The sequence below is a fragment of the Aethina tumida genome, chromosome 4, assembly GCF_024364675.1.
Source record: "Aethina tumida isolate Nest 87 chromosome 4, icAetTumi1.1, whole genome shotgun sequence".
In the NCBI taxonomy this organism is placed as follows: domain Eukaryota; kingdom Metazoa; phylum Arthropoda; class Insecta; order Coleoptera; family Nitidulidae; genus Aethina; species Aethina tumida.
The window spans coordinates 2,031,650-2,048,354 of NC_065438.1; the positions used below are offsets into that span (position 1 = coordinate 2,031,650).

The window sequence follows — 16,705 nt, forward strand, 5'->3', positions numbered from 1 at the left end:
TATAACTCGTTACTTTAGTTAATCTAATATCCTATATTGAATAATTTATGAAAACGATTCATGTATTTAATTAACTCAATTTTTGCTTAATATTTAACTTCTTAAGAGACTACAAATTTACGAATCAGCTAAGTAATTTGTAGTAATTAATTTGATTATGTTGAATCAGCTCAAAATCACCTTTAATACTTAATACAGGTAATTTAAATTAAATACTTTATTCTCTCAGAACTTAGTATACTTGTTCTTATGTTCTAAATATAATAAAATAACACACAAAATTAAGTGATTTCAAAATTTATTTATACAATATAAAAAGAGGTTTTCTTTTTCAACTTAAAATTACAATTATTTACAGAGTTAAATCCTCAAACTTATAGTTTCCAACAAAAATATCTGTATCACCTTAAACATCAGTACCACAAGATTGTGGAATAGTTACAATCATCCTTGTCAACACCAGACGTCTGAGATCAAAACAGGAGGTACTCATAAGGAAATTTTATTACAAAACGTTGAAAGGTAAAAGTACATAATACTTTAATCAGTAACACAACACATGCTTACACTTATCTAAGAACATACAACGTTAAGTCGTCAATTTACCGTCCTTCAACTGAAAATAAAAAAACAATAAGTTAGTTTCTGCAATAAGGCTAAAAAATTAAAAACTTACTGTAGGAACTAAGATCAATTTCATCAGGTAGTTCCGTAATATTGACATCAAATCTATCTTGTACTTCATTCAAGATTTTGGCGTCACTTTCTTCTGACACGAAAGTGATGGCCAGACCTTTGGTACCAAAACGTCCAGCTCTGGCCACCCTGTGAAGGTAAGTGTCGGAATCTTCAGGCATGTCGTAATTGAAGACGATGTTGACCCTCTCAATATCCATACCACGACCAAACAGGTTTGTGGCCACCAAAATTCTCTGCAAAAACATCAAATTTATTGGAGGTGTCTTGATTTAAGTAAAAAATTGACTGTTTGATATAGAAGTCAGTAAGATTCCCAAAAAGATGTTTTCAAATCACTGGGGTTCATATGTCCCTACATCCACTTATCATCATGAAGATCAATGTAATACTTAAGATAATCAAAATTAATACAAACCTTTTGGAAGTCCTTGAACTGTTCATATCTGGACAGACGCTCCTTTTGTTCCATTCCTCTGTGGATTCCTATGGCGGGGAAGTTTTGTTCTGTCAATAGTTGGGCCAATGCCATGCATCTTTGTACTGATTTTACGAATATCACCACCTGGAATTACACCCATTAAATAATCTGGACCACAGTTTTGTTCTACAGATTAAAACTTTTTAATTAATTCAGTGAGAGAGTTCTGGTTTAATCAACAAGTTCATATTAATTATTTTCATCATTTAAATTCATTATAGTATTATATATAAGTTGAAGTAAATGGATACGTACTTGATTGAATTCTAACACATCAAGCAACTCAAAGAGTTTTTTGTTCTTCTCATTCTCCTTTAGTTTGACATAGTGCTGTTGCAGTCCGTGCAACGTCAGCTTGGCCTCGTCGTCCACATACACTTCCATGGGCTAAACAAAAGAAACAGTTAGGGCACAGGGACCTTTTTGTAACATCAGACTAGCTAAGCGGCTGTTAGAAAAAGGTCAGATTTCTTAGGCCATCATAGCGTCGAGACGCTCTGGTGGAAACCGCGAAAGAATAAGTTAATCATCATGAAATAATACTTTAAAAGTTAAATTGAAAGTTTAGGATCAACTTTACAAAATTGCAGACATAAAATCAAGTTATGTTCTGTAATATCTTTATTACTTTAGTTACATTTAAAGGTAACAAAGACTGCAATTAAATAAAGCTATTCCAAGACTGCAAATTTGATAAATAATTTAAAACAGCTCACTCTCTTGCATAGTTACTGACTGATTAATTCGTTCAGGGGATGTTGAGGGTCTGGCTTTCTCATCGTACATTAAAGAGGTGTGTCGCATCCCATCGCTGCTTTCCATATTCCGCTACGCACAACTCGGATAGTTAGATAGAAAACAACATAAAATCCTCGAGACTCTTCGTTGCATCGAAACAGAACAGAAAACATAAACCAAGTGTGGCAGGCGAAATTTGTTTTTGACTGACATTTTTTATTAATAAACGTGGACGTGTCCTAAGCAATTTTTCAACACTGTAGCACGGCCAAAAATGTTCTAAACGACGCATTCCCACGCGATTTTCGTTTCTTCTTGTCTTCTTCCAACTCCATCTTCTTAGCCCGGCCCAACCCCCACCTACGCGTCGGGCTACAGTGCACTAAGTTTTCCCAAATAGGTCCGCGATAGCAAATTAAAAGGACATTTTTCCGTTAGTGTGATACACCGCATGTATTTTCGTTTCCGATTCGTTTATTAACCCCGTTCTCGAATAGCAGCAGCATTGCGATTGGGTGCGTGATGGTAGCCGTAACTCATTTGGGTTGAAGTAGTGGTAGTAGTAGAATAAGGAGTAGTAAGTTGAATTACATCTTGCATAAACTTCTTGCAGACGGGGCGGATTTCTTTGCGGAGCGTGGCACTGAACATCATTACTTGCTTTCCATGCGGCGTGTTACGGTAGATTTCTTGTACGTCCTTTCTCATATCTGGAAAAAAGTACAACAAACACATTAGAAACTTAAATAATAAATTAAACATGTATTATTTAGGTCAAACTTTGTCAGGATAGGCCCAGTTAACATCAAATATTTCAGTTGTCCCTACCTATTATTGTCATCATAGTATTATTACAAGAATATAGGCCCAAACTTGAGGAACATATATATAAAAATTATAATTACCTAATAGTTCCAGCATTTTGTCACACTCATCCAAGATAAAGTGCTTGAGATGCTTCAGATTCAGCTTTCTGGAACGGACTAGTGCCAAAATACGGCCGGGGGTGCCGACAACAATGTGAGGACAGTTGTTCTTCAACAGTTCTTCATCCTTCTGGATGGGCAGACCGCCAAAGAAGACTCCCACCTTGACGTTGGTCATGTACTTGCTGAAACGCTCGTACTCCTTGCTGATCTGGAATGCCAGCTCCCTTGTGTGGCACATGACCAGGACGTTGACGACGTCGTCGGTGGGTTCGAGCTGCTGCAACGTGGCCAGGACGAACACCGCCGTCTTACCCATACCAGACTTGGCCTGGCACAGAATGTCCATGCCAAGCACTGCCTGAGGGATACACTCATGTTGAACTGAAACATACACACATCGGTCACTTGTGTTCCATTAAAATGTTAAGAACGAAGCTCACAGCTGTGATATCAGAGCTTCTAGGCCATCACTACAGGAGTTCTGGTGGAAACCGCGAAAGAAGTAATTTATTCATCATTGTAACTCAGTGACATAATCGTTGTACTTATAATTTTGAAAGAGACGCGGATTGAAAAACATTGCACAACATAAACTGGTGACGTCACATCAGGGCACGGTTCAAACAACCGACAAAACAAACAAAAAAGACTCACCTTCAGAAGGGTGCTCGAAGCCGCAGTCCACAATGGCTCTGAGAATTTCGGGTTTCAGAAGGAAGTCCCTGAAGCCGGAGCTGTGGATGGATACGTAGGTACCCTTGACGCCCTTCTTCGTTTCGCCGGCGGCCGCCGTTTCGGTCGCGGTCTGCTCGGTGTTCTCCTCATCTTCGTAGTCCAAAAGATCGTCGGCATCGGCCATTTTCAACTGGTTTTATCGGTTATTTAGACTGGCTGCAAACGACCGTTAAACGTCAGCCTACTTGTTCACACACACAATGGCGGATTATACATAAAATTTTAAATCGGGTTTTTCAACCTCAGCTAACAGTTATTGACAAAAATACAAGGTTTAAAACGAACTACAGGCTAAGCGAAATGGTTTAGTAAAATTAAACAAGGTTTAAGTCATATGATTGAGCAAATAAGTTTGGATAAAAAGCACTCAACTTACCTACAAAACAACACACACAAGAGGACAGGCGGAAATGATGGCCGAAAAAAGCGCGTCACTGTACTAATGTTCTGCGCAGGTCATAAGTGTTGCCAACTTTAATAAATGTAAAATAACCCCCCATCTGGTTACTTATAACGGTTTATTTTTTGAATGTAATCGATATTTTATATTCAGGAACTATATATATTTTGGTGAAATATTTCAGTTTGAAACCAAATCAGCTATAGAAGGTAAAGGAACTATTTGTAAGTCAATTAATAAGACCCCAAAAGATGCTTAATTCATCAGTTTATAGTAAGTATTCAATTATAATTGTTTTTAAGTAATAAGACTCAGTTAAATGTTAAAAATAAATTATGAATAACGTGGATAGAAATTAAATGTCCTCAATGATATACAGAGTGTCAAAATCAAACAATAAATATTGATATTTAAATCAGGCTTGCCTTGACAAAAGTTAATAATAATGGACAAATGAGTGGATAAATTTAAAGTTCCAAAATTGTTCTATGTATCTAGGGTCCAAACTTTTATTTGGTGGACAGTGAACATATTGTTACCATCTAATCCTATTCTAGTTTTGTTCGACAGTTGTAGTCTGATTATTTTTCTAGACACACTGTGATTTAATGAATTCATTTTTATTTGTCTAGTGGATAATAAAAGATTTTTTTTTCTGATTCTTCCAATTTGCCTGTCTATAATGAACTTAACACATTAATTAATATTTGAAATTTCCTCGTCAATTTAGCCAGTCTTACCACATAGTGGATAATAAAGTTACTAAAATGTATATTTTGATTTTAATATCCTAAAAATAAGAATTAAAAAGTCTTAATTACATTATTTTCTCTGGAAACATCAATTTTTACAAAAATGAAAAAATAACATAGTATTCAATTACATAATATTTACGTTTACAAAATAATAGCTTATGTAACAATACATGCACAAAACAAATCGAATAAAACTCCATGTATTTACAGTTACAATTTTTATTTAAGCAACAAAATATTTACATACTACCCAAAAGTCTCTTTAGTGATGAGAGTCTTCTTTATAGAATCTCAATCCACAGTATCCACAAGAATGTTCACCAGGCTTGTCCTGAAGCAAATGAAAAGAGCAATTACATAATTCATGTACAGGAATGGCAACAGGCTTACTAAATTAATGTAAACTTTGGGGTGTCCGGTGGGTCCGCTGCCCCCGTCACACCATACAACACGTTCCTTGCAAGCCTTCGGGGGCACTTGTGCGATCAAATCAATGGCGAAGTTGGGGTTGACGTGCTTCGGCCTGTCTACGAAACGGGCCAACCTGTAGTCGTCCGCTTCCCATTTCTGTAAAAGTTTACCGTAGATTCGGGAGGAATGGTACGATTATTAGTTATAACCTGTCCAGTGTGGGTCACTTTTTCCTGTGGCACCCAGTCGGAGGAGTTCCTTACGGCGCCCGCGGCAATGATGTTGTTGTTTTTCAACAGGAGCTCTTTCGAAAATTTTGTTAATTGCCGTAAACTAGACATTTTTGACTTTATTATTTAATAACTGTGACAGGCAGGTTCGCCAACAATCCTCTTCCACTAGGGAATTACTTTTCTGGAGTTTGCTAGAATGAATTTCTGAAATATTTAGTTAACATTTAATATTTAATGATATTTCATAGTTAAGGAGCATAAATGCTTTATGTAACTAAATTTAAATTAATAAAATTGTAATATTAAAATGGAGTCAGTCAATGGCTTGGGTTAACAGCGCCCTCTTACAGAACATTGGGGGAAATAAAGGAAACGTCTCATCATTTAAAACTTATATTACAAATAATATAAAAAGCATCTTTATTAACAACTGTGCATTATGTACCTTTATTTAATATTCAATTTATATTATAGAAAATATTACGAATATACCAAAAATATGTATGTGAAATTTTGTCAGTCCCTTAAAAACTTCTTCAATTTTTTTTTGGAGTATAAAATATTTAATTAAAATTTTTTGTTCAGAGTTCTTATTTCTGTTTAAAAAATGTTTACAAGGGAATTTCTTTTATTTCTTCTTTGGAAAGTGAATGTGTATAACTAATGACGGTCATTTTATTGTTGGGATTTACTTTCTAGGTAGCAAACGCAGCAAAATTTTATATATCATGATATATTATTTTATAAACTGATAAAGTTCGTACGTCATTGATAAGAAGATTGATATCAGAATTATTTTTAGATCATCACATAAATAATTTAACATTGATATTTGAGTTTTTTTATTTATTTTATAAAAATATTTATTTTTTATATATTTGTATTTGTAAAATAGTTGCATAAGCCTGATTGAAAATATTACATATTTAAACACCTATGTGTGAATCATATAACAATGTCCAATACACGGGGCCAATTGAAGTTGATGGGTACAACTTTAATTGAGTAATTATTGGTGTAATTGTTATGAATCACACATTGAAGAAAATTATCATTATTTTAACAATAAATCCGTATGTTACTTTACAATTGATCTACAGAATTTTGTAGAAAAATTACAATTCAGAACTGTTGTTCTGGTTAAGGAAAATGTGAACCAAATAATTCAATCCATACAGATAACTCAACCCACCATGAGGCCGTTTTATGAAGTGTTAAAGACAAATTATAAGTGAACTGAATTGTTTTATTTAATAACCGTAATAATACTTAGTAATTCAGCATTTTTAAGATAAAGAATGGCACCGTAAACGGTCGGAGCAATTCGTGAATCACATATTCAGGAATAATCCCGTCGCCGTTGTGTGTATGCATCAGACAAAGAAATCTTGTGTGTTTGCGTACGCAAGATGTGTTTTTTCCAAACGTCCAACTTCCGCTTTTAATAAGCGTTACCGTAGCGAGTATATAGAGGTTATAATAAGGAATATATCCACGCTGATTGAACCCAATGTGCTTCTGTTGCTATCGCCTACAAGTCCACCGTTCTTGCCCGAGTGTTCGACGGCTCCGGTCGACAAGGCCGTCGCCTGATTGGTCCGGCACACGTTGAAAGTAGGTTGTGACGTCACGTGGTGAAGCTATAAGTATAGGTCGGAGCGTGATCCTCTGCATTTTAGTCAAGAACTCGCTCGAGATAGTTTTGACAGTGTGGTGGTTAGAGAGTGATCAGAAGCGTGTAGTTTGAAATAAACAAAAGTTATAACATTTGTGAAAATGGCTAGTGAAGCACAAAGATTGATCGGCATCTCCCTAACGAAGATTGCACAAAGCCGATCTCATCGCGGTGGTGTCAGTTTACACAAAAACCTCCTGGTGGCCACCGTGCTCCAGAAAGCGCGGTACATCTTCATGGAGGAGGCCTACAATATGGTGCACTGCCAACCCCCGACTCCAATCCAAATCCGCCCGGTGCCCGAGGAAGATTTGGTCGGGTTGACGGTCGAGGAAGCCGGCCTCGAAGCCACAGGTTTGCCCGACGATCTCCAGGAGAGCTCCGGCAGCGACAACCTCCAGGAGTTCCTCCAGCCCAGCTGCGTAAAGTGTGCGAACAACCAGGACAAAGAAAACCATCCCCCGTCTTACCACTCCAACTCCGAGTTAACCTACTTGGACCTGGACAAGAGTAACAATGTACTTAGGGAGCGTTGCAACTCGCCATCCCTGAAGAGGAGACGCGCCGTGGCTGAGTGGGAAACCGAGGAGGCTGTCCAGTCCATCCTGCCCAAGAGGAGCAAGCAAGACGAGGAGACCGACGACTCCGTTTTTCTGGATGACGCCGCCTTGCTGTCCGACGCCGTCAGCAAAGAGGTGGCCGAGGCCGAAAGGAGCCAGCAACAAGAAGTCAACAATGGTGGTTCAGCAATGGAAATCGATCGCATCACATCACTGGTATCAATATTTAGCTTCAGTATGGGTGAAGGCAAACTCAACAGATCCATGTCGACACCGGATCTGTGTTCAGCACAAGCCAAGGACACGCCGGACAGTATACAACAGCGGCCCTTTCTTGCCATGACCGTGTAATCCACCGTAGGCAATGTCTAGGCAAAAGGAAACCCGTGGGCAGTGGACCTGTCCATGGTGTCATTGTGGCGTCTCAAGATCTCCCCTTTATCAGGCATCGAACAATACCAATTTTCTTTGCAAATTGCCCAGATTTGCAAAGAGAGTTCCTGCGGTATTGATAATACCAGACCATGTGATAGTGAGATGTTAACTATGCGGAAACAGGGCTCTTCAATCAGATACGAAACGACGCATCTCCCGCCAGAACACAACCCCATTCGTGTGTACAGATGTGCGTGTGTTTTGGTATCTCGCAGCGTCCCCTACAGTCCGATTGTATTTTTGTATAAATATCCGTATGGGTGAGACAATTGTGGCCTCCGTAACGCTCCAGACCAGTTCTCGTGCTCGCATTCAGATACATTCCATTTAGTTTTCGCACAGGTAGCCGTGACGCGCGACCCCGATCCTCCGTCTCTCTCTCCTACGCGTCGCTCCATTGTTTCGCGGCGTCACTTCAGTTGTTTTATTTTTTTTTTATTATTATTATTCATTTTGGCGATTTGTTTTCGCGAGTTACGCGGTCTGGATCGTTCCGAGGCGCGATTTGTTGTACATAGCACAAATTGTTGTTTATTTTGTCCCGTTTTAGGGACTTGTAATTTTATTCTTGTACATATGACTTCATAATTATATTATATATATTTCAAATAAAATTTTTAATATCTAAATGCATTGTTATTTATTGATTTTTCCCTTGTATATCAGAAAATGTTGGTAAGTATCATCTGAGGAGCAACACAAATATCAACTGAAATTTTAATGACTACAAACATTATTAACTAAACTAATATTATTTTTTAAAAAGAATTATTATTTTAACCCAACCTGAGAAATAATGAATTAATTCTCAACTCTTTAAAAATAATGTTTGTAATAACGCCATTTTGGCGCCAAACTTAATATTAGTAGTATAATAGTGTTTAATTATCCCTCTAAATTCCAATTTTATTAAATATATGTAATTCCTTTGAGGTTATTTTAATAAAATTGGCGCCCAACGTGGATAGATTGGCGCCCAACGTGTAAGATTGGCGCCCAACGAGGTAGATTGGCGCCCAACGTGGTAGATTGGCGCCCAACGTAATAAATTTGACTCATAATAAAAACAATCTAGCCATAATATTTGTTGTAGTAGAATGTTAAAATATTAATTATCACTCGTAATATTGCACGTTCGATTACTGACCTGTGCCAAGGTACATTTTGGTTCCGTTAAAAACTTATCAACGCATACAAATGCTCTTTCCATTTAAATGCACTGTAGTAAACCACACATAAAAACTTAAATTCTATCTATCACGTGATGTTTTTATGTAGCAAATTAATTTTCAACTCAATTATGGTCAGACTACTAAAAACTTAATTATAAATAATTCTGTTATAATAATGTTTGCATGATAGGTCAAGTTCTATTTTCAAACGTGTTACAATAAATAAATAAAACTTCCTATTTGGTATTTAATTAAAAAAAAATTCTTTATCATTATGCAAGAAACAAATAGTTGCATAATTTTTTTATAATGGTGCCATTAAATAAAATTAAACAAAGTAAAAAACAATTTAAAACAAGTGAATAAATTCCATAATGTATAACATTGTGGATCTCGTTTATGTATTTACTTACTAAAACCTCGTTGGCTTCAAGACAGTTATGTTTTAGAAAACAGTTCTTACAAGGTCATCGAGACTAGAGAAAATATCTAATTGACTCGGGTATGAATGCTTTTGTGCATTTGAACTCAGAACTGAACACAATGATTATGACGAAACGTTATATTTCGAAATAGGAATACAAAACGTGGTAATTATTTTATTACGCATTTTTTAAACGTTATGTGTATTTGAAAACATATTGTTTGTATTTTCCTTAACATTAAACATTTAAAAAATAATTTGGATATGCATCAATAAGGTCACAAGTTGGGCGCCACTTGTTTTAATATTAGAAAATTAATATTGAAAAAAGAAAATCAGAACCTACTCTTAAAAATTCTGGTACGCTTAGACTTTCTCTTTTGTTAACGACCCAATTTTTAAGGGGTCAGGTATGTTCTATTGTATGAATTTATTACCTGATGGGGTAGTTGTGCTTAAATTCGTTTTTGCCCACCGTGATTCACTCACATAACAATTTTATAAAATCATTTATTCAATATACATTTATCATTTATTTATTAATGATAAATGTTGGATGTTGATAATGTTGCGCAATATATGAGTCAAAAAATTATTGCTGCTTTTCCTGTCCCAACATGAAATTCTCCAAAAGGATTATTTTAAATTATTTTATTGCAATTTCCTGTTTGTTGGTGTGTCATCCCAAGATCCAGGCAACATGTTTCAACGTGAAATGGCCTGGTCAAATTTTATAGGTTTGTTAGTAGTTGAAATATGCCCTATTATTTGGACATTTTTAAACTTTTAGGAGGTGAACTATTAAAAAATTACCACCACTTTAGTAATTTCCTTATAGTATCAATTAAATTTGTAACCACAATTAGTAATAATGTTAGTCATGTCGTTATAATCGGAATGTGTAACAATTAATCATGCTTTAGTTTTAAATTTAAATTAGTTTTTTAGAATTAAATATTTCAACCACAAGATGATAAATGGAGAACATGATTTTGACTAAATCACAGTCAATTAATTACTATAAATGTAAATAATAAGCATTAAAATTGTGGGGCTAATTCTTAATCTAATACAACTAATTTTTTTGAGGTTTTTTTTAATAAAATTGGCGCCCAACGTGTAACATTGGCGCCCAACATTAATTTAACAGATAAATGTAATAATACAATATTTTATTAAATGGTAAAAATTAAGTCAAGAAAAATAATTATTTTGTGACTCACTTCATTTGTGGGATAAAAAATTATTAGTATATAAGCTTAACTTATTAATCTAATCAAATCTTTATTATTTTAATTAAGTTCTAGTAAAATAGTTTAATAGAATAAATGGTGTAATGACTCATTTGACTACAAGCCACCACGTCCATCAGTGATTCATAACGAAACGTTTAATGGCAGGGGTCCCGATAGAGATTAGCGAAGAGGGGAACAGTTCACGGAGCTCATCTTACTAGGGAATACGAATCAATAAATGAGGCACAATAAAAACAGGGCCGCGTGCCCCGACATCCACTGCATACGCGTTCGACATCCATTCGTCGCCGTCTTTGAAAACCCGCTGCGTATTTACAAGTGCCGTAGTAAATACTTTCTAATTTTACGGCGGCTCGACTTTTTCTACGAGAGCATCCAGCTCGAATGAATGAATGGTCACAAAAAGGGTGTGACCTTGTTTGTGTCGCTCGCTTGCACTTTTCATTGATTTGAATTAGCTGGTGATGGTGCTGTTTACATGCCCAACCTGGTGTTTATCTTTGTCCATTTTCAGTGTGGCTGGATGGCGATTGATGCATTGTGCTCTTGAACTCCATTGGAGCTGCACAATGCAACTGTTGAAACGTTGTTGTTGGTGTTGTTGTTGTTGGAAATGGAAATACGATGTTTCTTTACTGTTAATTTATTGAGTAGTTAACCACTTGACCTTGAACAACAAACTAAACTTAAGCCATTGATTAATATTTGGTTAATATTTGCCACACACGCACCAAAAGCTCGTCCGATGTCTTGGCCGTGCATCTTGGCGTGTGGACTGGGGACAGCGAGCCAGCAGGATGGCAAGAGAGGACCGAGCGGCGTGGCCGCAGGGCAACAGGTCATCGACCACAATGGTCCGATCGCTGAACTGACATCGGCCCATCAACCAAGCCACCATAGTGCTTGGCTACCGTCCGTCCTATAATTCTTCTTCGGGGCCTGATACGAAGTTTGCACCTCTACACCTCCTCACACCCACCTGTCGTCGCCGTCTGCTCTGCTCTATTTCGAGAGCACACTCGTGATTTACCGCCACAGCTATTCCACTGATGAATTTTATTGTCTTACGGAGGAGGCACCTCAATGTCGTATGAGGAGCATACGCTGTATGGATAATTTTTTCTTGTAATTCCTTTTTTTACGTCAAAATGTTTATCTTTAAAAGGTTATATTTATGTAATATATGCAAAACCGTTAATGTAAACAATAATGACTTCGGTACTGAGTTCTATGCTAATTCAGATTAAAAACTGTTAAGTTTTACGACCATGCTAAGATTGAGAATCATAGTTAGAGAAGGGTACAGATGTTATTGAACTGTTACTTGCAAAACATTACACTTCGAAGGTTCTATTATAACCAAGATGATGATGTTTCTCAATAACGTTTTTATAACCTGTGAATAAGCCCAACAATTATGTTCTGACACTAGAGTACTGAACTGAAGAAGAACGGTGAGCTTTATAAGAATTTTTTGTTAACAAAGATGAGTTGCCCAAAAAGCTGCGGTCTTCAGCTGGACGAGACAGTCGACGTACGTCCCTGGCTCGAATCGGACAGAACTGTTTATGCGAAATTCCAATATAGTTAGTTGCCGATCGTGTTTTGCACTTGCTCCTTGTCTCTTCGCCTCTCCGCCATTCCACACTCCTGCCCCGTTCGTTCCTTGCGTTCTGCCACCGCGTTTTCCTCCAGCCATGGGAATGCACATTGTCTAACAGGTTTGTTTCATAAACGAATTTACATTTAATCAGCCACCGCACATCTATTAGGGTTCGATGCCTAAGCGCAGCTCAACGCTCGCAGCACCGCCGATGGGAGTATCTGCGAATCTGTTAACACTCTGGGTGTTGCGGTCGTAACACAATACCAGTTGGATTAACGACGATTATTTCGTCCTAATTTAAAGTGAATTTTATTCACTCCTTTATAAAGATAAATTGTTACTAGAATAACTGTATTAAATACATAATTTATTTTGATGGAAATTAACTTATTAATTTTTCCATTTACCTTCAAAGTTGTTTTAGTTTATCATTTGGATTAATGACAAGATTAATATTGATTTTTAATTCTTGATTTGAATTATCTCATCACCCACTTGAATTATGCATATAATAGACTAGTTCAAATTTATTAATTTTTTATTGTGTCCTTAATAAAGTTAAATAAACTGATCTTGAATATATATGTCTAATATTTGTGACATTTTTATGTAGAAACCAACTTTCACATCGATGATATGAATAACCTAAGATAAGCTTTCTGAATCATCTATTTACTTATATGAAACATTTTATGTATAATAATAATATCTGGTGTTAATCGATAACCACCACCTGATTTTCCAAATAATTTTCCGTATATAAAAGGTTTAAATGTTATGAATTAGACATTTATAAAAAATTAAGGTTGTGACAAATTACTCAATAAATTTAACTGTTAATAATAGAAACAAAGGAGTCTCTAGAATTTAAAAAATCCTGAAAATTCTAAGAAAGAAAAATTAAAAAATCTAAAAGTGTCAAAGAATCTAAGACTGTCTAAAGAAACTGAATAATTCTAAAGAAAAAAGATGAATAACAAATCTAGCAAAAAATGAGCATAGAATATATGTATTGTATGAGAGAATCTGAGAACAATAGAGAGCCTAGAAAATCTAGAAACTAAATAATATACGTATTGAATTAAAAAATCTAAGAAATCTAAATACGAAAAAATTAAAAGAACCCAAGGAATCTAGAAATATACAGAATCTAGAGAATTTAAAGATCCTAAACCATTAAAAAAAATCTAGAAAAATCAAAGAATCTAAAGAAAGATTGTCTAAAAAAACTAAGCTATTCTAAAATGGAAATATGAGTAACAAATCCATCCAAAAATGAGCATAGAATGTACGCATTGTATGAGAGAATCTGAGAACTTTAGGAAGTTGAAAGAGTCTATAAAATCTAGAAATTCTAAGGCAATCTAAACAAGTGAATCAGAAAATCTAGGAAATCTAAACACTAAAATATTAAAAGAATCCGAAGAATCTAGAAATATAAGTAATCTAGAGAATTTAAAGATCCTAAACCATTAAAAAAATCTAGAAAATTCAAAGAATCTAAAGAAAGATTGTCTAAAGAAACACTACAATTCTAAAAGAAGAAATATGAGTAACAAAACCAGCCAAAAATGAGCATAGAATGTACGTATTGTATGAGAGAATCTGAGAACTTTAGAGAGTTGAAAGAGTCTATAAAATATAGAGATTCTAAGGCAATATAAACAAGTGAATCAGAAAATCTAGGAAGTCTAAACACTAAAATATTAAAAGAATCCAAGGAATCTAGAAATATAAGTAATGTAGAGAATTTAAAGATCCTAAACCATTAAAGAAATCTAGAAAAGTCAAAGAATCTAAAGAAAGATTGTCTAAAAAAACTAGACAATTCTAAAGAAGAAATATGAGTAACAAATCCAGCCAAAAATGAGCATAGAATGTACGTATTGTATGAGAGAATCTGAGAACTTTAGAGAGTTGAAAGAGTCTATAAAATATAGAGATTCTAAGGCAATATAAACAAGTGAATCAGAAAATCTAGGAAGTCTAAACACTAAAATATTAAAAGAATCCAAGGAATCTAGAAATATAAGTAATGTAGAGAATTTAAAGATCCTAAACCATTAAAGAAATCTAGAAAAGTCAAAGAATCTAAAGAAAGATTGTCTAAAAAACTAGACAATTCTAAAGAAGAAATATGAGTAACAAATCCAGCCAAAAATGAGCATAGAATGTACGTATTGTATGAGAGAATCTGAGAACTTTAGAGAGTTGAAAGAGTCTATAAAATCTAGAGATTCTGAGGCAATCTAAACAATTGAATCAGAAAATCTAAGAAATCTAAACACTAAAATATTAAAAGAATCCAAGGAATTTAGAAATATAAGTAGTCTAGAGAATTTAAAGGTCCTAAACCATTAAAAAAATCTAGAAAATTCAAAAAATCTAAAGAAAGATTGTCTAAAGAAACTAAACTATTCTAAAGAGGAAATATGAGTAACAAATCCAACCAAAAATGAGCATAGAATGTACGTATTGTATGAGAGAATCTGAGAACTTTAGAGTTGAAAGTGTCTATAAAATCTACAGATTCTGAGACAAACTAAACAATATATGAAATAAATGAATGAATCCAAGGAATCTAGAAATACAAGTAATCCAGAGAATTTAAAGATTCTAAGCTATTAAAAAAATCTAGAAAAGTTAGAGAGTTGAGAGAATCTGAGAACATTAGAGAGTCGAAAGAATCTAGAAAATCTAGAAAATCCAAGACATCTACAAATCTGCATATAAATCTCTAATGTAATACATAAATTAGGGTAATAGAGAATAAATAAATCCTAAAGAACTTAAACAAAATTAAAAAAACTGAACAATATATGTATTGAATCAGAAAATCTGAGAAATCTAGAGAATTTAAAGAGTTCATAGAATCTAAAGAAAGCAGCAAAATATTTAAATGGAATCTGACGAATCTACATAGATTCCATAGACTCTGAAAATCTTAAAGTCAATCAAATTTGTCTTGAATTGTGATAAAAAACAGATACAAAGTGTATTTACTGTCAATTCAAAATATAAACAGTAATTTAATATGCCTACGGTGGCTTGGAGGTGCCCCGTCACTCCGGTGATACTTGCCGATCGTCTGAAGATATCTAATCGGCATCTCTCGTAGGTGTTTCCCACTGTGCAGTGTGTTGGACCGCCAGCAAAAGTCAGTGACCAATTTACCGGCCGTGCCGCTTACAAAACGCCAAACCAAATTGACTGTATACGTATACATACTTGGCGGGCACTCGTACACACTTTGTTTACTTGTAGTACTACAATGCGCCGTTGCCACATCCACCCGTTTTGTAGGTCGGGGCGAGCGAACGACGGCTCTCCGACGTCGCACCGTCGAAACGAGAACCGTGCGGTGTCACTCTTTTCCGATCGGATTCGAGTGTGGCTGGAGTCGTGGCAACGTGAACAATAAAAATTATGCATGTGGGTTAATCCACCCGGGCAGGTAGACGGTGTACGATTCGGAGACCATTGTCGGACCAACCGGATGACTGGAATGTGTCTGTCGATGGTCATTTCATTCGGTGTGATGCACGAATACTCCTCATGTAGATGGATTTAATTAATTATGAACAAATACCAACTGATTGAACAAAAAAAAACAACGAAACAATGGGGGAGAAAGTGTCAAATACAATATCTGGTGTCCGACATAAAAAAATATAGGGAAATAGAGCACCTGGGTGTTAAAAATAAATATATATTGTTAGATAAATTTATAATATTTCATTGACCTGAAGGTAATTTCTAGAAAGGAATAAGTATCATAATAATGTCTTACATTAATATAATTTTGGCCGAATTTAGGTTGAAATAAAATATTAATACAATCAATAATTTCCCCCTTGACCTCATATAATAATTTGGAGAATATTTCAATTAAAGGATAAGCACATCTATATTTTATAAGTTTATTTTGAACGACGTTCATTTAAATAGATTAGTTTGTAAATGAAATATTTGTTTTTGGACTTTACTCAATATCGATGATGATAAAAGGGTATCATTATTTTTATTTTGATTATTGAATATAAAAAAAAATATCTCCTGACCTTGGAAAATACGTCACAATTTAAATTTTTGCTTAAAAACTAATTCTTAGACAGATTTTGGCATGTAAAATTAAAACACAGAAAAATTAAATTAATTAAATAATTAAAAAAAAAACATAGTTATAAAAATTTTTAAAA

General features: G+C 34.9%; 3 protein-coding genes across 3 annotated transcripts; 1 reads left to right on the plus strand and 2 right to left on the minus strand.

Annotated features, from left to right (window-relative positions):
- Nucleotides 1-281: 281 nt before the first annotated feature.
- Nucleotides 282-4,016, minus strand: LOC109596377 (ATP-dependent RNA helicase WM6). The gene is made up of 8 exons (XM_020011919.2): nt 3,956-4,016; nt 3,499-3,735; nt 2,821-3,225; nt 2,507-2,625; nt 1,433-1,564; nt 1,115-1,261; nt 677-932; nt 282-616 (listed from the first exon to the last, which is right to left on the minus strand). The coding sequence occupies exons 2-8, from the start codon at nt 3,701-3,703 to the stop codon at nt 603-605; spliced, it is 1,278 nt and encodes a 425-aa protein (XP_019867478.1). The 5' UTR covers nt 3,704-3,735; nt 3,956-4,016; the 3' UTR covers nt 282-602.
- Nucleotides 4,017-4,937: 921 nt separating this feature from the next.
- Nucleotides 4,938-5,541, minus strand: LOC109596368 (probable NADH dehydrogenase [ubiquinone] iron-sulfur protein 6, mitochondrial). The gene is made up of 3 exons (XM_020011901.2): nt 5,355-5,541; nt 5,125-5,301; nt 4,938-5,065 (listed from the first exon to the last, which is right to left on the minus strand). The coding sequence occupies exons 1-3, from the start codon at nt 5,484-5,486 to the stop codon at nt 4,997-4,999; spliced, it is 378 nt and encodes a 125-aa protein (XP_019867460.1). The 5' UTR covers nt 5,487-5,541; the 3' UTR covers nt 4,938-4,996.
- Nucleotides 5,542-7,049: 1,508 nt separating this feature from the next.
- LOC109596366 (uncharacterized) lies at nt 7,050-8,677 on the plus strand. Its single transcript, XM_020011899.2, has one exon. It carries the CDS (start codon nt 7,155-7,157, stop codon nt 7,962-7,964), a length of 810 nt encoding a protein of 269 aa, XP_019867458.1. The 5' UTR covers nt 7,050-7,154; the 3' UTR covers nt 7,965-8,677.
- Nucleotides 8,678-16,705: the final 8,028 nt, after the last annotated feature.

Bases quoted from the DNA above. Each gene is read 5' to 3' on its own strand.
- LOC109596366 (XM_020011899.2), top strand. From the start codon at position 7,155: ATGGCTAGTGAAGCACAAAGATTGATCGGCATCTCCCTAACGAAGATT.
- LOC109596368 (XM_020011901.2), bottom strand. From the start codon at position 5,486: ATGTCTAGTTTACGGCAATTAACAAAATTTTCGAAAGAGCTCCTGTTG. The intron at 5,302-5,354 runs GTTATAACTAAT...AAACTTTTACAG, and splicing joins AAGTGACCCACACTGGACAG to AAATGGGAAGCGGACGACTA. The intron at 5,066-5,124 runs GTAAGCCTGTTG...CATTTGCTTCAG, and splicing joins CCAAAGTTTACATTAATTTA to GACAAGCCTGGTGAACATTC.
- LOC109596377 (XM_020011919.2), bottom strand. From the start codon at position 3,703: ATGGCCGATGCCGACGATCTTTTGGACTACGAAGATGAGGAGAACACC. The intron at 3,226-3,498 runs GTGAGTCTTTTT...TGTATGTTTCAG, and splicing joins CTTCGAGCACCCTTCTGAAG to TTCAACATGAGTGTATCCCT. The intron at 1,262-1,432 runs GTACGTATCCAT...GTGTAATTCCAG, and splicing joins ATGTGTTAGAATTCAATCAA to GTGGTGATATTCGTAAAATC.